Genomic DNA, 23,301 nt, shown 5'->3' on the forward strand with positions numbered 1-23,301 from the left:
GGAGTCGCGTCAGAAACAATTGATTAAATTGCTAACGGATTTAGACGTGTCTAACAAGCGTCCAACGCAGTTGCTTCGAGAGATGAGAGATCTGGCAGCGTCAAATATGTCTGAAGACGCCTTGTCAGCACTTTGGTTGCAGCGATTGCCTAGCAACATTCGTTGCATCTTATCTGCGTGCAGCTCCAAGGATGTTAATCAAATGGCCGAATTGGCAGATAGAATAACTGACAATATTCCCACTCCGCATTATGTTATGGCCACCGCATCTGCAATTAACCGACGCAGTAACACAGAGGAATCAACATTGGAGGCGCGTGTGACAGCGTTAGAAATATCACTGCAACAAGTGGTAAGTAAACTAAGTGAAATAGCAATAGAGCTCAGTCGACCAGGAAACTCACAGGGGCGAAGCAGGGCTCGCAGTTCTAGCAGAACTCAGTTTAAAAGTCAGCGCGACGATCGAAAAGTCTGTTATTATCACATTAAATTTGGAACAGCTGCAACCAAATGCTTAAAGCCATGCGAGTTCGGCGGCCAAACAACTAATATCAAACAAAAGGAAAAACTAAAATTGTTGTCGTCCACAAGTGCAGTAAACGATAACGTCCGGGAACACTGCACTGAAGAAGCTCGTTTACATGTGATTGATCGTATCTCAAATATGAAGTTTCCGATTGACACCGGATCGGCTGTATCCATTATTCCTTAAACAGCAATCACTGACGCATCTATAGTCTGTTATCAAATAGTCACTGATGGTCAGCCAGTGCATGAAAGGTCAGGCCGTTATTCAACGAAAAAATTAAAAGCAATGCGCGAAGAATTTTCAACGCTGTTGGAGCAAGGAATTATTCGTCCGTCAAACAGTCCGTGGTCGAGTCCAATTCACCTGGTCAAAAAGAAAACGGGTGCCTGGAGAGCCTGCGGTGATTTCAGAAAGCTAAATGCCCAAACCAAACCAGATAGGTACCCAAAACCATACCTAGATCAAGTGACGGAAAAACTACATGCTAGCAAATTATTTTCAAAGATTGATATACACAGAGCGTACTATAACATACCGATGCAAGCTGATGACATATGAAAACCACAGTAAGTACACCCATTGGGTTATTTGAATTTGTAGTCATGCCGTTTGGTCTTAAAAACGCTACGCAAAGATATATGGATTCATTCTTCAGGAAAATGCCATTTGTCTTCTGCTACCTTGACGATATTTTAATATTCTCAGAAAGTGAACAGCAGCATTTGGAACATGTAGAAAAAGTACTAAAAACACTAAATAAGGCCAAGCTTGTCATAAACACCGCTAAGTGCGAGTTCGGAGTTTCACAACTAAGTTTTTTAGGGTATGATGTATCAGTCGATGGTATCAGCCCGCCTGCAGAACGAGTGATAGTAATTAATGAATACACGAAGCCAAAGACAGTAAAAGAAGTTCGTCGTTTTTTGGGAATCCTAAATTATTACCGCAAGTGCATTCCACAGGCAGCTAAATTGCAAGCACCCTTAAATGAGCTATTAAAAAATTCAAAAAAGAACGACAACACGCCTATAACATGGACTGCTACGTTAGATACAGCATTTGAAAACTGTGAAACAAGCGTAACCGCGTTACCTAAATTAACATTTTTGTCTCCATTAAGTGCAATTCGATTGACATCGGATGCATCAAGCAACGCAGTTGGTGCAGTACTGGAACAGCAAGAAGGTGATGTTTGGCGACCGGTTGCGTTTTTCTCTTCGAAGCTCAAGGCAGCGCAGAAGAATTGCAGCACGTACGACAGAGAGTTGCTAGCTATATATTTAGCCATCAAAAATTTTAGACATTTACTGAAAGGTAGAAATTTTACAATTCAAACAGATCACAAACCGCTCATTTATGCATTCCAACAAAAGTCAGATAAAGTTTCACCACGTTAACTACGATAACTGAGTTTTATTGCAGAGTTTACAACAAACATATCATACATAGATGGTAATGACAACATAGTGGCTGATAGTTTATCCAGAATTGATGCTATTAATATGCCGACGGTTATAGATCTCGAGATGATTAGCAACCATCAGAAAATAGATGAAGAGCTTAAGCAACTATTAGATTCAGATTCAGCACTTCACTTACAAAAACTTTTTTTACAACCCGATATGTCAACCTTTTGTGATGTATCAACAGGAATCATCAGACCATATATTCCATCATCACTTCGGAAGAAAACATTTGACACAGTGCACTCCTTAGCACATGCTGGTACTAAGTGAACGACGCAAACGAAGAAGCAAGTAACCTTTAATGTGAAAGATCCTTTAGAGTAGCAGGTTACAATCAATAGGTAACAAACCAGACCACCGGCCCAGCTATTAAGGGGGGAGTACTGTGGCGAACTCGCCACACATACTGTAGCGCCCTTTGTGTGTGAATGCACACGCACTCGCGCCATCTGTGGGCGAAAGGACCATTTTCAAGCAGAAGCTAACTTCAGTGGCTGGCGACTGGCTTCCTTCTTCTTCCTTTTTTTTGCACGTGTTGATAACACAACGTTTTTATCGTCTTATAAATATTTATTTGTATTTAAAATAAAGTGTGTGGCAAAAAGCCACACATTCTTTCCTGCGATACGTTCAGCTCCTCTGCCATTTGATTAATGAATCATTTGTGGTGTTGTTACTGTTTTCTTTTTGGTGCACTTCCTGGGGATCGGGCAACTCTCCTAGTATAACAATATCGAGCTATGGTATGACAAATGGTTTATGCACATTTAGCTGTGGGACGGCTCGAATGATTGCCACTTGTTTTTTCAGCCAAATATAAACCAATCACACACAACTCTATCACATACAACTTTTTTTTTGCAACATAAATCACATACAACTTACAACAACAATACTTAATACAACAATAATACAACAATACTTATACAACTGTAATAATTGATTTTTGTTTTAATTTTTGAGTCATTACTTCGAAATTGTTTAAATGCGGTTATATTTGTTTTTTAAAATATATTAACTTTTATTTCGAAAGTTTTTTTTTTTTTTTCGAAATAATAGTTAATATATTTTAAAAAACAAAAATAACCGCATATAATAATTGAATTGTAATAATATATATAATAGTAATATATATAATATTATAATATAATTAAAATTTGAAGTTTTCTAAAGGACTCGTTTCATTTATAAAAGATATTATGGTTTTGAATATATAAAAAAACACTTACATTTTTATGAAATTTATATTTTTTATTTATATTAAATCTTATTATTAAAAGCTATATTGAGAAACAATTACAAATATCTTGGCAACACTTTTACCTCGCGGCATACTATTTGTGAACACTGTCATACTAAGTTCTAGTTCAATTTCTTGTGGACCTTCTAGAAACCGTTTAAGCACTAGTTGAACCTCATGTCTTCCTTTAGTGATTCTAAAACGAAAACAAGAAATAAGTCAATCAGTTTTTGTGTACTTCATTGTTTAAAGAATATTTTTCTTTATTTCTAAAATGAGTCACAAGATAATTTAAATTTTATAAATACAAATGCTAGATTGATTAATCATTATGAGTATTGAAAGTTACAGTACATAATTCATGCTGTAATATAGATTCTACTAAGTGTGAACTTTAAGCATTATTAATCTATATTGCATTAAAATAGAGTAATATTATTTCAAGTTTCAATGAGTGAATAAACAACGGAAGGTGTCTGATTGCATTTAACTAAGTAAATGCCAGCGCGATACTTGTTACTATTTCCTCCAAGTCACTATTAACGCACAGCCTCATCTGTGCGTAGTAAACTAATGTGTGCATCGGTTTGGAATCCACCATTTAAAAATACCTTTCAATGACAACGATGAGTCACCTTCGGATAATGTAACCGTTTACATACAAATGTTACAAGGAACATGATTTGAAAATTTATACGTGAAGTGTTTGAGTTCTTCACAGAGAAAGTGCATTTATACAGCTGGTTAATGAACTCAAGAAATATAAGGCTGACATTACCACCCTCTGGGAAATGCAATGGACGGGAGAAGGATGCTCTAAACGAGAACATTGTGACATCTACTACAGCTGTCATGCAACAAAGCATGAATTCAGAGTTGGATTTGCGGTAAGCCGAAGGTTGAAAAATTTAAAATTTAATTTACATCACTCTAATTTATGCACATGCCCTGACGGAAGATAAAGATGACGAAACCAAGGAAACTTCCCATGAACAACTTAAACAAGGATATGAACGCTGTCCCCATCATGACATCAAAATTGTTATAGGAGACTTCAATAACAAAGCTAAGTAAAGAAGACATCTTTGTTGATACTGTCAGAAAGTTTAGCCTTCATACAAAAACCACAGCTACAAAACATGGTGGTTAGTAGAATCAGATTCCATCAACTCAACATAGGTTGCGACGGGCGCTGCTAAAGAACGATATCGATAAAAGAAAAGAGAAGGAAAACTTTTCAGGCGAAAGAAGAAAAAGCCGAAAGACGTGAGCACGAAGAACTTGCAAACGAAGAGCTCGAAAAACTGGACGAAACAGTTATTGGTGCATGCCGACAAATGGTACACCCATTTATGGTCGGTAGTGGTCCAATTAAGCCGACTTGGATTACTGCGAACCGTTGATCTGACAGTATAAAGCTGCAAATTGCTATTTCGTTGTGCCTGATGACCTTTGCATGTTAGCATAGAATGCTAGTTCGTACCATTTGGGCAATGTCTTGCTTCATATTTGTTTATACTTATCACCTACTAATTAGCTTGATGGTAACCTTTCTGCTTTGATGCGCGTGGCAATGTTCGGCATAGAAAATGTGCTGTCGAAATAATTTGGTGTGAATGGGCGCGCTTTCTTCGTTGACATGCCATTGGCAATTTATGTTGTTAAGCCTGGCATAAACACGGCTTTGAATTGTCATACAGTATCATTGTTTGTTAAGAAATTGTTGGTCACGATATCTGATTTTTAGTTTTCAACCATAAACTCGAAATTGATTTCTCCTGATAGCTTCGATGCGAGATAGTAACTATGACACTATGTTTCCTTTTTCTGAGATATGACGAATGTCCGGTATAAATTAGTCAACAAAGACAAGATGACGAAGTTGACATGGAGATGCTTTGTCTGATTTTTGAAGTAACGCAAATGTGATTGGCTTATGATTGGTTAAAACAATACATCGTTTTCCTTCTAAAACATGCTTCAAATGTTTTTCCGACTGATATGGAACTAGAAGTTTGCGATTGTCTGTCATATCTACCATTCGCTTGGAATAATTCCTACATCACCGCTGTGTTGAAGAGAAATAGTCGATGATCTTTTAGGTCGGAGGATTGACAACGTCTTTGCTGACGCGATGACCTAGGAACGTCACTTAATCATTTCTAAAACACATTTACTCATATTGCGTTTGAATCCGTGTCGCTGTACGCTTTGGAACACCGTAGCGACGTGCTGATAGTGTTCTTCACTGCTAGACGCGGTTTAAACATTGTCGATATAGCAGGTGGCAAACTCTAAAACCGGAGGAACCTGATCCATATAACGTGAGAACATCTATATCGCATTGCATAATCCGAATGTCATCGTGTTCAATTTGTTAAGACCGAATGAGGTTATAATTGCGGTTTCTCGTTTGGCTCTCAATTATTAATTTGTTAGCAACGTCGATCAGTAAGTTAAAACTTTTTAGGAAGTCGGCGCCTAGTATTGGCTTTGATACGTTCAGTATTTAAAGTCTACTTCCATATATTGTAAAGTGGGACCCGTTTCCTGTGAATAATGTACTTCTACTGGGCTCAGGCTTAGGATCAGGAATTGTTGATATTGGTAACACGGGTGATCTGCACCCGTGTCCACTAGATATTTGAGTTGTGTCTTTTTGTCTACTATAAACAGATGGCTTGACTCCACCGTCTCTCACGAAGCCGTATCTAGTCTTTCGATGCGTTAAAATTGCCAGGTTTCGCGCATTTGATGGTGTTGGTACAAAACCTAATATTATGAAAACAGAAGAGCTGTTCACTAATGTGATTAATGGAACGGGTGCGAATGAGTTGGGCTGAATTGCGATCTGAAGCTGGACTGTAACGATTTGGTATAGTGACATTAAAGTCGGTTAAAGAACATAATAATTCGTTATCAATTGTTTTAACTTTCACCGTCAAACTTGTTATTTATTTATGTAGCAACGATTTATAGGAACCTGCAGTTCCTGCACTTCTTCACCTTCCTTTATATTCGAAACTCATGCTGCAGCAGGCATCTTCCACATAATTTAATATCGCGCACTACACCGCATTTGTAATAAGTGTTTTTACACTTTATCAATGCGTGTGGCATTATTTGTTACTTTTACTAACTGCTACAAAAGTTTTCTTCGATGCCATTGCCTATTTTAGACGCGTCTAAGACAATAATGAAACGACGGAAATGGTTGTTAAGCTTCCAGAATTGTGTTAAAGTGTTCCGTATGCAGCTCGAAATTTTGTAATTAAATTGTTAATATGTTTTGGCCTTTCAAACACCATTTAAGTGTTGCCAATATTTCTAGCACTAATGCCGGTACCAAGGGGAAGGGAGTGAACATACAAGATAAAGTGTGTGATTGTATTATACTTGATAAATGCCATAACGATCCTGGACACTGTTTTTTTCAAGTGACTATCGACACACACCCTCCACGTAGCCCCCTCTACATAGCTACAATCATTCGTGCGTAGTAAATTAATGTGTGCAGCGATTACCTCGTCATTGATATATAAGGTTATGCAACGGGCTTGGACCATACCATGGAAAACCATAACTCCAATGAATTGCACGTGGTACTACCAACTAGCGACAGCAAGTCAATGATCGGGCTAACTGACGGAAGCTACTCAACGTGGTAAAGGACGACTCACGCCTCACGTTATACATTGCTTACATATTCTTAACATGCTGTAAGCATTGATTACACCTCTGTGCTACCTCTTAGCTCATTCCATTATGTACTATGCTTTCACTTCAATCATGTCCCACTTCTTAACTCATCACTGTATGCGTATGATAATATAATGCAATAAATCGCATTCTTGCCTTTCGTTATTCGTCCTAATTATTTAAATATCATCCTCGTACTATTTTTCGATATTATTGAACAACACGTTCGGAAAGGGTGGCATATTAACGTTAAAAAACTTTAGCATTCATCAGTTGGGGATATTGCAGAATATATGTGCTTGGCGGGACTGCTTACAATAGAGCTCTCATATAGTAAATGTGTAGACGAAAAAAAGTCACCACCTGAAGAAAGCATAAATGTGTTATCGAACAATTTTTGTAGAAAGAAACATATCCCGTTCGATGCGGAGAGTGAACTCTTTTTGGCAACAGTAAAGCAATCTAACCAAATTTCATATATGACATATATATACTTTAAGCTACAAATAAATATTACATGGTTTTGCCATATCATATTTTTGTGAAGTATGAATATTTGAAATATCTATAAAAAAAAGTAATTACAATTTAAAAAACTAAAAAAATCAGATGAGAATATTAAAAATAAAAATTTCAAAAATTTACATTTTTTTAAGTACTAACGACAATAGCGTAACACACCTGCTTTCAACAAGATTTCGAGAATAACTGATCAAAATTTTTAATTTCATTTACATAGAAAACCAAACTCAATTAATTTTTTCTTTTTTTCGCTTAAGTTCGTCGCTTTTGTTAATTTCGTTCCTATCAAATACACAATTGTGATTGGTTGTGCATTTCGCTTTGACTTAAGTTATTATGGTACGCACACTCTAACTGATCCTTAAGTTCGCTTAAGTTCGTACGGTACGTGCCGACTGATTAATCCTTAAAACGTCCTTTTACAGCAGAGTTTCCACTTACTGGTTGCCTCCTGTTGGTAGTACAAAAAATAAACTCTAAAAGAAATTTGCTTGGCATAAACACAACGTGAAAAATAAAACTAATAAAAAAGCAACACCATAAGTTGCTTATTACTGCATACAACTGTAAACCAGACTTTCACAAAGCTGTGATATTACAACTCAAGACTCTTGAAAATTAGAAAGATTTCATCGTAATACCCTACTACTTACGTCACTAATATCACAAGGCTTAACTATAAACAGTTATTTACAATAGTGTCCATGTTAACAAAAATATGATTATAATATTTATATTATACTTATCATAAGGTACATATTCGCTATATTGATTTTATTTATTTGTAATTAGAATATAATTTGATTGAATTAGTTGCTTTGTTTTTAAAATGCTATAATTAATTAATTGAAGATGACTAGAGATGACAGTCATAATGCAGTATTTAATTAATTTGAATTAAATGTATAAAAAAAAATTTAAACTAGTATGTATTGTTTTTTAAAATTTAAATAGAACAAAATATGTGGAAATAATAATGTGAAGGCTTTATAAGCTATTTTTCTTCGCTGGTAAATAACATACATATTCAAAGCATATGATTATATAAAAATATGTCTAAGTACTTACTCAAAATGATTATCAGTGACTTTCTCAATATTTGCGGCTGCTTGTATTTTGACAATTTTTAAGTCAAAATCTATGTTGTCGTACCATAATGGTCCTCTTAAACTAAATATGGGACGACCTTCAGGTGGTATCATTAATTTCGACACAAGTGTTAGGAAATTATATGTATACGCAGAAGGTTTTGTATAACAATCATCACCCTCGCATATATGACTAGTTTGTCGGCAACGGCTATAAAATTTATATTATTGTTATTGGTATTGTGAATAAAATAAACAAAAGAAGAACAAATGACTTACTTTTTCTGATCTGGATCATTAATATAGCCATAAGGACAATGAATAGTGGTGCATTTATAACTACCCCGTATATTTGTACAAATATCATTTCTTCCCGTACAAAATTCTCCAGTAGCGCATTCGTCTATATCTCGGCAAGTGTTCCTATCAATTGCAAGTACGTAACCACGGGGACATGTGCATTCATATGAACCTGGGACATTGTTACAAAAACCCATGCAAGGCTTATAAACTTTGTGAATTTCACATTCGTCAACATCGTTACATGTCCGATTATCGGAACTAAGTTCGTAACCCGAATTACAAGAGCAGCGGTAGCCACCCCAAAAATTTACACATTTTTGTTGACAAAGACCTGATATTTCCTGGCATTCATCCACATCAAGGCAAATACGGTCATTATCTCTGCTCTTTTGAAATCCAGTTTTGCATTCACAATAATAGGATCCAATCGTATTTATACACTGTGCGTTTGTAGGGCAAGTAGAGGGTTCCCGATCACATTCATTGATATCAATACAACGACTTACACCATTAACAACACTTTTATGATGTCCTCCAGGACATGAGCAAATAAAGCCTCCAATGCGATTGGTGCATATTTCATTTTCCTCGCAGTTATGGGATCGAGTTTCACATTCATCGATGTCTAACCTCATTTCAAAGATAACTTGTTTTAAACATATTTATTTGTTAATACAAACATTCATTACCAATGCATGTGATACCGTTTGGAGCTGGCATGTACCCCGCTAAGCATTTTGAAAGATTTTGACAACGGTAGGAACCATTCGTATTAATGCAATGTTGATGTGAACCGCATGGACTTTCAACGAGACACTCGTTTATATCTTTTTAAAAAAAATATTAATATTTGTATTAAAAATGCAGCAAATATAATATTTATGCTTATAGATCTATCAGTTAATAATAGAAAAAAATATGTTGTATTTAAAAAAAGGGTGGCAACATTAAACATAAAAACCAAACATACGACTTCTTGCGGGAAAAACAAAATGCAACAACAAAATTCCGTGTGCATTGTATTGCATTACTTACTTATTACTACTTGCATCTTCACTGCGCATCGATTGGTATAGAAAAGTTATGGTATATAATTCTTAATTTTACAAAAAAATTTAGTGAAGGTAAAAGATTTATATAATGAAATAAATAAATCAAAGCTATAAATAGCGTTTTCATTGTATGTGCATTAATTCTGGAGCAGGTGTTGGATATTCCAACCAGAGTCAGCACATCGCACGATGTATGCGTTAACCAAGAATAGCTGAAAAACAACGTTCCGTGCTTTGTTCCATTAACACACTGGCCATTGTGTTCACCTGATAGTAACCCTTTAGATTTCTCGGTGTGGGGTATTTTAAAAAGTAAGGTTGGTACTAAAAAATACCAAAATGTCGATCGTCTAAAGCAAGCGCTAAGCCGAGAACAGGCCAAAATACCTCAAAGTCACTTGGATGCAGCGTACGATAGCTTTATTGGCCATTTGAATGCCATAATTCATGCTAGAAATGGCCATATTGAACCAAAATAAAGATTGAAATTTATTTTCACATATTTTTATTTATCTTTTATTTAATTTAACAAAAATAAACAAAATAAAGAGTTTTATTTTGTTGCAATTTTCCTTAGCCATCCGGTATTGGTCCCCAAACGACAAAAACTATTTTCTTTCACCCATGAAAAATACTGAAGATCTCAGAAGTTAAGCAAAAATTTTATTCAACTTACAACACCAAATACTGTTTTTCTCAATTATATTCAACTAGGTACTAATTTGGAAGAAATGCTTCTTACTTCAAGGTACAATCGTATCGTATCGTAAAATCAACATCAGTAGTAACTTCATTTATTTGGCACCTATAAATCCAGAGAAAACAAATTAGTGTGCCAGTCATTGCTTACTCGTGGCATAATCAAAGAAATTAATCTCCGAGGTCATGCGTAGTAGTACCAGAACCCTATCACTTCTAGACAATAATTTGATAATCGCAAAGGGAGGATATAAACAGTAAATAAAATGCATTATCAGAAAACGTATTGGAGTATCTGACTTAGAACATTTGTTTAGATACCCGCAACAAATTCCAATGTACAACTTCGAGTTCACCAAGAGCGAAGGCATGCAAAAACATAGCAATATACTTGTTTAACCCATGAATAAGGAGTCGGAGAGAACAAGGTTCAAGACGCGTCTCAAAAACTTCTCTAGAGTTAACGTCAACCTCAACCTTCTCGCAGTGTTCCCTCTTTACACTAATGAGGCTCTGGCGACCGAGTGTTCGGCGGGATATCTGAACTCTTCCATCTGCTATCTAGAGGAAAAGGTAGCTGCACATTGACATCAATGCAGGTTCGGAGTCCAAATGGCGATCGACGAAATTGAAAAGCAGCAGCTCTATCACCGATCTTGGCGGCTATGAGTTAATCACTCGTGGCGGCTGAAACACATCAGATTCAAGTGTTCACAAGAAATATAAACCGGTCTGATCAAAACGATACCGACTTAAGGAATGTAAAAAGGACAAGATTTGGACAATGGAATGTGCGAACTCTGTTTCAAGGAAAAATGGCTACGTTAGTCACTGAATGCGATAGGTTTAAAATAGCCGTAATTAGCATAAGCGAAGCCAGATGTAATGATACAGGCGAATTTACAAACCAAAAGAGAGGTGTATTAATGTGTTCTGGTATGCCCAACAAGTTTACGTAAGGAAAAATGTCAAGCACTTGATCTTGTGCTGGAAAGCTATATCCGAAAAAATAATAGTAGTACGCTTTCGCGCATAGGAGTTCAATATATCACTAGTGCAATGCTATGCTCCAACAGAAGACAGTCCACTTGACCAAAAAGAAGTTTTTTGCAGTGCGCTAAAAAGAACGCTCTCAGAAATTCCTAGATTCCCATGGCATTGGAGCCCCATGGCATTGAAGGATGTGACGAGAATGATGAGCTGCTTTTGGAACTTTGTATGAATTATAATCTCAGAATTGGAGGATCCCTATTTCCTCATAAAATGTGTCATAAGGTCACTTGAAAGCCTCCCACTGGCAACTGTAAAAGTCAGATTGATCATATCTGCATTTCAAAACGTTGGAGTAACTTGGCTACCATGAAAACGAGCAAGAATAATGGATGTCGGCAAGCTCCTGGGAGCTCGTTGCACAAAGAAGGTGCCATAAAACGAAAATGTTAAGCGAGGCGGACCCGCTTAAAAAAGTCGAATACAACACAACGTACAGGTCTTAATCTGTCTTAGCAGGCAGTCTTTAATATTAGCTTCGGCCGGTTTTTTATGCTTTTAATGAATAGTTTAATTAATACTGATTGTAAATTTGGTAACGCGACTTTTTTAAATACATTATTGTCTAGTCAAATATAAAATAGATATGAATAATCACATTGTCTAAATCTTGAACATATTCTAATCAATTTATTAGTATTGGTGAGACGATTTATTGGTATTTTTGCTAAGAATGGAGTTGTTATTTCGTTGATTTCACTAATAACTTCATAAATTTGATCGTGTTTAGTCTTAATTTCGCTAATGATTTTTATTTCTGTTTTGTTTACGGTTAGTTTTATAGATATCATGATTTTAATCTAGAATTTTTACATCGTGATACAGTTGAAAGTTTATACGAAAGCGAAAATTTAGAACTGTATTTAGTGTAACTGGTGGGCAATAACTATAACGAAATGTGGCTTGTGCAGATTTAGATTCGTTAGCTTTAATGCACCATTTGTTTAACCACACTATGATCACTGTATTATCAGCAAAGGTTGCGGTGTACGTAAATAGATTAAGTCAACTGTGAATAGTGTGTAGAGGGTTACACTTAGAACGCTTTCTTGTGGCACTCCAGCTTTTATCAGTAAAATTTTCGTATTATAGTCTGGTTGTGGTATTAGAATAATTTGGGCTACTCTCCATTGACGTGAATAATATTCTTGACTAATAATAGCATTAAAAAGTTGGTTGAAGAATACAGGATCAATGTTTGGTAGCTTTTTCAACACTTTGCCAGTGATCAAATCGTACCCAGAAGCCTTTTTGGCTTTAATTTTGGTGTTAATTGTCCATTTAATTTCTTGTATTGTGGTTTTTGGGACGGAAAAATTCATTTGATGCGGTGTTTGCAGGAAAGGCTCAATTTCAGCGTCGTTTTCGTGATTTCTGAACGGGTATGGTGAAAAAACACCTTGGAGATGATCTGTAAAAGTTTAAAACCTTGTCAGTTCTGGATCTAGTCCCCTGTCAATTATATATTTTGAGTGGTACAACAAATGGCGTTGGTTCTTTTAGTTTTCGAGTGATCCATCATAACGAATAGTCTGTTGCTTCACCGCATAGTATAGCAACCATTCTTTATTTTGATATGTGTTATTTTTTCGGACAATTAAAAAATGTCCGATTCATCGTTATAACATAAAATAGGATACGAAAACAAAACGATGGTCGAAGTCAAGATGATGTATATTATGAAGCTTATATCATCTCCTATATTTAAAACTAAGGCTAATAAGCCATCGTCTTGGACAGAATTGTCCACATAATACATATAATACAGAAAAGGCTTTGGGATGTAGCACTGCCGATGACAATATTAAATATATGAATAATTTTGTATCTAAACAAATACAATATAAATTCAAAACAATCTGCAAATTGTTTTTATAAGAAAACCAACTTCGTTTTTCATGTCTCTTACCTACGCAAGCACCCATCTGATTACGATAAAAACCTATTGTGCATGGCAAAGATTTTCTACTGTCAACATACATAGGAGTATGAATGTGATAACTTTTATTAGAGTACGACATTATCTGCGGATTGTTTAAACTTTTGTCAATAGATGTATGTGGAGTTGGAACTGATATTGTTGTAGACACTGTAGCTGTACTTAAAGATGTTACTGTTGTACTAGTACTATATCTTGTCGGTATATGTCGGCGATAGCAACGAAATGATCCTTTGGTGTTATAACACATGTAGTCAGGCGTACAATTGTGTGTATTTAATGCACACTCATCATCATCTAGAATGCGTTATATATTAATTATGAAAATTAAAACATTATGACTTACCATCACAGGAACCAGTTTCAGCGTTCAAAGTGTATCCAGTTCCACAGCTCTGTAACCGCGTACAAATATAAGATCCGACAGTATTATCGCATCTTTGAGATGGTAAGCAATTATGATTGTTAATTGAACACTCATTAATATCTGGAATTATTAAAAAAAACAACGAAGGATTTTAGTTTGAACAAAAAACAAATGGCGATCATGAAGACTATTTAACTAACCTACGCAGGCATTGGTGGTTGTATCTAAGTTGAATCCGATATTACAGTCGCAGTGGTAGCTTCCAATAATATTAACACAATTTTGATTTCGATCGCATGTATCCTTATCCATTAAACATTCGTCAATATCTACACAAGAACCATACTTATAATTAGATTCAATATTGCATGGCTTCTCTCGAAAGATGGTGAACTGGCTTATGAGAATTATTATTACAAACATAACGGCGAGGATAATTAACACAAATCTTACTATCCTGAGTTTCACAGAGAAAGTTATCGCATTCATTATAATCCACATAAAATATTTCAAGTTTGAAACAGGATTGACATTTTAAAAAGCATGTGTTGTAATGCAATCCAGATTAAAATTTTATACTCGTAGAGCATAAAATATCATTTAAAACTTACTATTTAAACTGAAACATGACATTTAGTAATTGTTAAGCCGAGTGCTTATTCTTTTCTATCTATCAATTAAAATATAATTATGAAATACGGCGTACTCTTGTTTTTTACTAATCTTTAAATTCGTACTAAAATTGTATTAAATGAAATCATTTAAAATTAGGTTTTGTGAACTATACAAAATATTGTAAAATACTACTAAACTAATCTCCAAAGATAAATATTCTAAAACTTTACCTTCAAAGTTTAGTACAGAAATTTAAAATACATAAAAGCTTTATTTTCCAATCCGTGTTTTATTTTTTTCTTCTTATTTTTGATTGTTTAATAAGCCTTGTCCAACCACGAGGTAAACTCAAAATCATTATGTTAACAATATATAATGCTCTTCTACTATTATAAATTTTTATAAATTTTGGAGACATCTTTTAACTGCCCACTTCGAAAAATGGAAAGTATGTGTTTTTTTTTGAAAACATCATATAACAGATTTTTTCTCGATCTGTCAAATTTTGTTGCCCAATTGAACGTTTTTAAAGTAATATAAAATATTTTGTGTTAGCAAGTTTTTGACAAGTCACATACATAACGTGCAATAACAAGCAAATAATAAGTCGGTTGAAATGAATGACGTAATTAAATACGCTGTTGACACTTTTAGTAAATGAAGTGATATGGTATGTATATTATAAACGAACCCATCATGGTTAGGGTTAGGTTAAGAAGGCGCGTGCTGACAAGTATCAGCACTTCCACTCGGAGGCATATATTGCCCATTGTGATGCCCTCAAAGATTATGCCGGGTGAGTCGAATTGCTTACCTTTGTTATCTTCTATCCATGTTAAACCATTTGGTTTTCCAGATGAAGTTAACAAGATCCAAAAAGTTTGCTTTCATTATCTTTTCCAGGCCAGTGAAAAAGCGATTCTCAAGACATTGAAGTCGCGTTGTCTCCAGTCCTGAACACAGAAAGTGGTTGATGGGTTCTACCTCCTCCTTATCTTGGCAACTCCTGCACAATCCACTAGTTGAAACTCGCCACTGTTGAAGCATAGGCGCAATGGCACACTGCCCCGTTAAAACGAAGACGTCTTACAAATTTAATGGCTAAAATGGCCTCGAAAATGGCTAAAAGAAGGCACCAAACGTAAAATCGATCTGCACGTTGTATACCAATAATAAAAAAAACAATGTGGAAAACTATCGCTGAAATTCAGAGAGACTTACACCGGCACATAGGTAGAAAGCCGTTACAAGTGCATAATCCGTAGGCAAAAAGGACGGAAGGAAACTATTTAAAAAGTGGAGTTGCATTCATAGAAACGCTGTATGTGACTAAATGCGATCAATTATGGCGCAAAATTTCTCGGTGTGTCTTGAAACAACAGTAGAGTTTTACAAAAATCTGTCATGCTCAATTCAAGTTTTTCCCCGATTCCATCACGTTTCAGAAAAAGATATTATGCTGCTAAAAAAGTTTTTTGAAAAATAAATTTGTTGTATCTGCCTCATATAGAAGAAGAAATATATCTGCCTTAATTATATTTATGTGAAACTAAATTTTAATAATTTTGAATATAATTCTAAAATTAACTAAATTTTTGTTCTTGTCTTTTCTTTGCTATTCCAACCCATCTAACTTTTACATAGTTTCTTTTCATAAAAACGCGTTACACTCGGTAAGAAAAAATTAACATTATTAGTTCTAAAATTCCTGCTTCTTACTTGATGAGCGTTGCTATCTTTTTCTTCTCTGCTTAACAATCTTTGGTTGGCCGATATGCCGAATAAAAAATCAGATACGAAAGATATGTACGTACGTATCTACTTTGTGAAAGTGTTACGTCGAATAGATTATCTACTTCTCAGTACGTGGAGGCATATATTGCAGTAGAAAATGATTATTTGTATAGAATTTCTAAACTTCTGGACATTAAATAATTTAATAGATCTATTTCTTTATCAGATCCTATTTCTTTATTAATTAGAGTCCAAGGTCCATCCTGCTTGTGGAGGGATAATATCGAATAGATGCAACTTTTTCCACAAAACATATTATTCATCTTTTTTAGATCCAAAATTCCCTAAATTATTTTGTACTGCAGGATTTATATTTTTATTGAGTGCTTCTTTAAATATTTTGAAAAATTATTAACTATTTGTTTTGCGTTGCGACAGCGATATCTTGGTCATTTCTGTTTAGGTTAAGGTTTAGGTAAGATTAACTTGCAAATTGTTGAATAGGAGACCATTTTCAGTTGAATTAACTTTCGGCATTTAGAATAATCTTCTGTAGCATTTTATATTTTTTAGCTAGTAAATCCATTGCATTGTCAATGTATGTTAAAGATTTTAAAGATGTGCTTTGGGTATTGCAATTCTGAATAGTTAATTTAGCACTATGTGTTAAATTTAATTGAGTTTTTATATACTTTTTTGTTTTGCCAATGTATATCCATGTATCCAAAAGCAAATTTTTTATATTGGTCTCTGAAATGAGCCTAATATCTATGTCATCTCGACATACGAAATTATAATTTCTAAATCATGTAGACGTTATATGTTAGCATTTCAGTGGCATATAATTAATGCATTTCTTTGGATTTTAACAATTCAGCAATATGAATTTGATTTTGAGTCAAACTTTACAACTTTATTCATTTTCTTTTGCATCCAATTCATAACATCATCCATTTTTGGATGAAATATGAGAATATTAATTAAGTATGAAAAGGCATATTGGAAGTTGCAAATTTATTGTTATTTGTTAGTGAGCTCTATAATTTACAATGTGGTACTATAGTTTGAGCAGCATTAAACTTTTTCGTGAACTTTGTTCTATAAACATTTTTCGATTGGGTTAAATTCTGAACAGGTTACGCAAATCGTCATCGAATTTGCTCTCTGAGCAAATGGTCCTAGTGAGGGTATTCTTAAGTCTCATCAAGAACCGCTTAATACTCTTATCTTCTATCTCATTTAACTGAGAAAATTTTCTTGACATTAAACATATAATCTTTAGCAAGTAGTCTCTAAAGAGATTACCTCACCTTCTAAGCCATTATCAGGAACTTGGACACTATTACAGCTCAAAATGTCCACCAGTTCCGGCTCAACTCTTTCGTTCCAAGCTTCACGCTACCCAGATCTAAAATTTTATAACGATCAGGCAAAGTTGTTGATCGTATGACATTTGATGTTTTTGGTTCAGCCTTCTACCATTAACACCGACGTCCGCATGCTCTTTAATATCTTTAATGAAAGTATATTAAAAGTATATCCAGCTGTTTCTCATTGGCATTGAAACAGCCGGCAGGGAACTGACAATTAACCCCACTCACTTAGGAGAACTTTATCCCTTGCACTTAGATCTAAAAATAATGAATTAAACATAGACGCCTACTTTGAGAATTAAGAAATGTTAGATAGATGTTGAAATGGCAAATTGCAGTTGAGTTAGCTTATATTGATGAATAAACTACTAAGAATTACTGACATATATATAATAGAAAACATCGATTATACATTAACTATTAACTAATTAAATGAATGCCTTGCAGAAATGTACACTATACCGTGTACATATACGAAGAATTAGATATGACATTCTTAAATTAATGAATTTATTCAATAATATACTACATTACTCTTCAAATTACACGTAATAAATAATTTGACTGAGATTGCATCACATGCATTAATTAAAATAACTTTGTAGGAATAATATTATATATGTTTCCATATTTTTAATCTAATGATAGGCATTAAGCAGAAAAAAGTTTTAGCGACTGCAATATAATACCTGAGTTTTGATTTTAATGAAGCTATAACTTTCTCTTAAAAATCTTTTTGTTATGGTTTACTTTAAAATAGAAAATTATGAAAGTATATACTTAAAAATAATTACACTTACCATCACATGTTTTGGTTTCCGAGTTGTAAATATAACCAGAATCGCAATTTTTCGGTTTTATATTCAAACATCGGTAACTACCAATAGTGTTGTGGCAATATTGATTGTGTTTACATATATCTAAATCGATATTACATTCATCAACATCGACACATATATTTTTAAGAATGTCTCTCGTATATCCCACTGGACATTGATTAATGCCATTTAATATAATTGAGTCATTTTCATCTTCTAGCTGTTCATCGCCCTCATCCTCATCAAGGTCATATCCGGAGTCTAACTTACCTTCTTCAACAGCAAATGTCTCATTCACAAACGTTTTGTTTAAAGAACAAGTAACATTATTAGAATCTAGGATATAACCTGGATTACATTTACACTGATAAGCTTCTCTTGTATTTACGCAAATTTGGGCACATAAATTTTTCACTTTTCCACAGATATCATCTAAAAATTAAGAAAAAATAAAAAAGTACATTATTTTAAACCAAGACATGACAGAACAATATTAAATAATTTCATTACCGTCGTCATCCTCTAAAACAATTATTCCATCATCTTTTTTGTTGTTTTTGTTACTATCAAGAGGTTCTACGTCTGACTTAATATTATCTTTCATTTCTACATCATCAGTATGATCTGTATATTCCACAATTTTGCTTTCGGATATACTGGACTCATTGTTTTGATTATTGTTGCAGCAAATTCTGTATGATTCAATGTCATTGAAATACGAAAATAACGTGTTATTGCAGTTCTTTTCACTTGCTTTGACTGCTAAGCCGACTTGACAAGCGCGACAGCAATGTACATAATTTGTTGTGTTAAATCCGTTATTACATCGAGAACCAGTTAATGCCGCTAATCGACCTGCTTCACACAGCTGTTTATCAATTTCCATAGCGCAACATAAGCCATAAGTTGATATACATAAACCTTTCCATAAGGGGGCAATAGCGGATACTTCAAATTCCTTGTTTGTACAATCCACATGAAGTTTTGCATGGCGAAGCCCACTTAGGCAACATTTTCTTATGTAATTCGATATGTCCTCTGTATAAAATTTATGTTTATTATTTCTCTATCTTGTAACCAATGCTTTTATATATTATTAATGTATTTACTAATAAAAGAAATTGTTTAAAATTATAAATTAATACAAAATTAGCATTTTTAGTATTAATTTAAAATCATATAAAAATTTAAAATCGTGAAGAGTGTTCACCCTTAAAGTACGATTAATCGAGTAATGATGGCTTGTTCCGAAAACAAAAAGAACTAACTACATAGGCAGGGTATGGATTTCTTTAAAAAATTATTAATGACTTCAATAAGTAAGAAATTAGCATTTTTAGTATTAATTTAAAATCATATAAAAATTTAAAATTGTGAAGAGTGTTCACCCTTAAAGTACGATTAATCGAGTAATGATGGCTTGTTCCGAAAACAAAAACAACTAACTCCATAGGCAGGGTATGGATTTCTTTAAAAAATTATTAAATAGATACCAATCCCATCAAATTTTTAATATTGCAATATTGCTTAAGCGCGTAGCAAATATTACTATTCGCAGCACTTGTTCAATTATAGTGCGTTTAACTCTGACATCAAACTAATGTTCTGGGATGACTTCAATAAGTAAGAGTATTCGCATTACCTTTGATATTAATAGACCGTTAAACATTTTTGATGATATGGGTAGGAGGATAAGCAGTTTGTAAAATGCTGTCCAAAGCTAAAGTAAGGGCCAGTAAGATAGAATTTAACAAATATTTGAGATGATAATGTCACAATATGGTAACTGTTGCATCATTATAACTGAGCTATTTCGTCACTTAAAACGATCAAGATGTTATTTTATTACAACAGCCAATATACCAGTTATCAGACTAAAAACAGACCACAATTCCAATGATGTTACAATAGACCAATAAAAAGAAGAATTATATCCAATGAAACACTTTAGTGTTACTTACAAATATATGAAAATGAAGAAAATGAGGAAATCCTTATACGAATAATAGCAACATAGAATTCCTTTAACTCGCTTATATGACGTTTAAAATATCATTCATTTTTCCACATACGATTTGAGAAGGCTCAGTTTAGACTATAGATGTTGTTAATGGGACAACAAGAAACTACTATACAGTTATTCTATTCTAAATAGAATTATGAGCATTTTGTTTTGCAATAATATATATTATGTGTTATATTTTATGGATTATTTTATATTAAGTTAATTTCTTTATAAATTTTTAATATTTTGTATTTAGGCATTTGTTTCAGATTTACACGTACATAACACAGGAACTTAGTTCAGAATTAATATTTAATATCACTACTTTTTTTATTCTCTTTATATTAGTGAACACAATCAATACCGGTAATTTATTAGAATAAGTTAGTTAATCCTAATATAGTGCACTCATTATTACAACAAATAATCTAGACAATTATTACATTAAATTGATTTAAATTTGAACCTACGAATCAAAACAGATGCGAACATCCAGATGTGGTGACATCAGTCAACATCCTTCTGGCTCGACAATTTTCAGCACAATTTGGTGAATAAATTCCAGCATAGTCCTTCCAGCAGTTTCGGCAAATAAAGACCAAGCTCTGTCGAGTGCAACGACATGTGAATTCAAATTAATTGAAAATTGCGATTAGTAAACAAAAATTTAAATCGGGCATGAGCAGTAAGATATTAATCCTAGAAATTAAATGCATTCATACAACTGTCTATCATGTGCAACCAAACGGCATTAGATGGTTCTAATAACTGGACGCAATTCTTTCCTTTAGTATAACTGGGACTCCGAAACTCCAAACACGTTTTTACGTTATAGGACGACGAAGCATAATTTTAAATTAAATTCAGGAAAGTGTTATTTTTTAAAACTAGCAAACTTACAAACTTACTGAGAACGCCGTCAGTATTAAACATTGATGATGTCAGAATATACGCTGCGTTTAGTAATTATTGCAGACGATTTAAATGTAATTTGAATTAAATAGAAAAATAAAAAAAATCAAAATTTAAATGGACTGTAAAAAGCAAAATTGCATTTAACACTCTTCAAAACCTATAAATACTAGGGTATTCAAATTTTAATATATCATATATTGTATTTACTGATATATCATATTTTACATTACATTACGTTCGATTTTATGCCGCACATTCCCAGGAAAGATAGGTTGAGATTTTTTAACATTGGCAAGCAGATTGGATTTTTTGATTTTTTGATTTTTATTTATCCTTAATGCTATTCGTTAACGCTACCTTAAAACTACACAAAGATATATCTGTCAAACTGATATACGTGAACCAACTACGTGAAATTCATACCAATGACAAAATGCATTCGGCAAGCAGTGGACTAACCTCTGGCCAAAGCTTTCGCGACGACAAGAAAACTACTGGCTTTAGTGGTGTGGGTACCAAATGGTACTTGCGCTATCTCAAAGAAGGCTCAATGCCTGAGGCGGCTAAGGAAAAAGATCTCAATCGGCCGAAGTGCAGTCAAGACTGCAAGAAGAAGCCTGCTCAAGAAATTATTTCGATCGATATTCAATCGGACAAGAAAAGAACAGGGAATGACACACCTCTACAAGTAAAGGGAGTTAAGTAAATGACGCACCAAAACTACCGAGGAAAACAATATCGGGCAGCAGTTAAGCCAGTGTAGCCAGAAACTTAAGAATAGCCATTCTTGAAAGATGAGCAAGGTAGGATCGAAAAACTCCGCATTGAGAAGATGTATAAAGAATGGGTTTCTAAGATGCGATTTAGAGGGATACACTTTCGGTCACGACTCATACTGGTTGACTGTGTAGACTTAGACGTTTTGGCCACAGGACGACACCACTTAGACGGATGTCAAGGAGTTGAGCTCACAACGTGCAAAGAGGACAATATACCGAGTTTACAGCGATGGTCTGGCAAAAGAATTGAAAAAAAAAACCATTTGATGACCAACACTAAAATCGTCCAAAACAAATATCTACCATGCAAAAGTTGCATCGGCAGTTATTGCAAGGGTATCGCTCAAATCGAACTTCACCAGAGTGCTGGTCTAAGAAGCCTGGATTTACAGAGGTCGGTTCTGTAGTTTGAATGTAAGCAATATGCAGACTATTTGGGATGAAAGATTTATGTCTGATCATAGAATCGTAAGGTTCCACATTGAAGGCTTACCAATTAACAAGAAAATCCTAAGGAACCCAAGAAAAACAAATTGGGAAGCGTAACGGAGTATCTGACGAACCTCAGATAAAGCTTGATTAATTTCACCAAAAATGTGCCTTGCTGTAACAATGACCTAAAAAATCTAAAAAACACTGTTAGAGGATTATTTAACTACTCAAAGCGAACAGGAGATCGTTCAGAATATAGGCAACATCTTTTTCTGTTTAATAGAGAGATTAGAGTCCCAAAACGCAGAAGCTTTCAAAAATTCTGCGAAAGCATAGAAAGCACAACGGAGGTGTCAAGACTCTGCAAGGAGCTTTCAATGGGCAGTAGCCTTACTTCCACCAATCTCAAGCGAGAAGATGAAAGTTTCACCGAAGATGAAGAGAAAAAGATAAGACTACTTCTGAACATACATATATCCCCTTGGATAATAAAAAAGGAAGATTAGAAGACTGCCAAAGATATAATCATAATGCCTAGAATCAGGTGGGAATTAGCTCGCTCAAGCCACTGAAATCTTCAGGTACTGATGGTGTCTTTCCGGCACTACTCCAAAAAGGAACTGAACAGATACTAGATCCAATGCGAGTATTGCATTGGGCCATATACCAACTATGT

At 34.3% G+C, this 23,301-nt stretch overlaps 2 protein-coding genes across 2 annotated transcripts; one reads left to right on the forward strand and one right to left on the reverse strand.

The window, feature by feature from the left end:
* The first annotated feature begins 106 nt into the window (after nucleotides 1–106).
* LOC119675236 lies at nucleotides 107–712 on the forward strand. Its single transcript, XM_038086425.1, has one exon. The coding sequence runs from the start codon at nucleotides 107–109 to the stop codon at nucleotides 710–712; it is 606 nt and encodes a 201-aa protein (XP_037942353.1).
* A 2,555-nt stretch (nucleotides 713–3,267) lies between these two features.
* Nucleotides 3,268–21,432, reverse strand: LOC119675237 (fibulin-1-like). The gene is made up of 10 exons (XM_038086426.1): nucleotides 21,408–21,432; nucleotides 19,005–19,532; nucleotides 18,477–18,926; nucleotides 14,155–14,283; nucleotides 13,934–14,074; nucleotides 13,558–13,884; nucleotides 9,537–9,674; nucleotides 8,824–9,472; nucleotides 8,525–8,755; nucleotides 3,268–3,431 (listed from the first exon to the last, which is right to left on the reverse strand). The coding sequence occupies exons 1-10, from the start codon at nucleotides 21,430–21,432 to the stop codon at nucleotides 3,269–3,271; spliced, it is 2,781 nt and encodes a 926-aa protein (XP_037942354.1). The 3' UTR covers nucleotide 3,268.
* Nucleotides 21,433–23,301: the final 1,869 nt, after the last annotated feature.

This window comes from Teleopsis dalmanni, chromosome 2 (genome assembly GCF_002237135.1).
Source record: "Teleopsis dalmanni isolate 2A chromosome 2, ASM223713v2, whole genome shotgun sequence".
In the NCBI taxonomy this organism is placed as follows: Eukaryota; Metazoa; Arthropoda; class Insecta; order Diptera; family Diopsidae; genus Teleopsis; species Teleopsis dalmanni.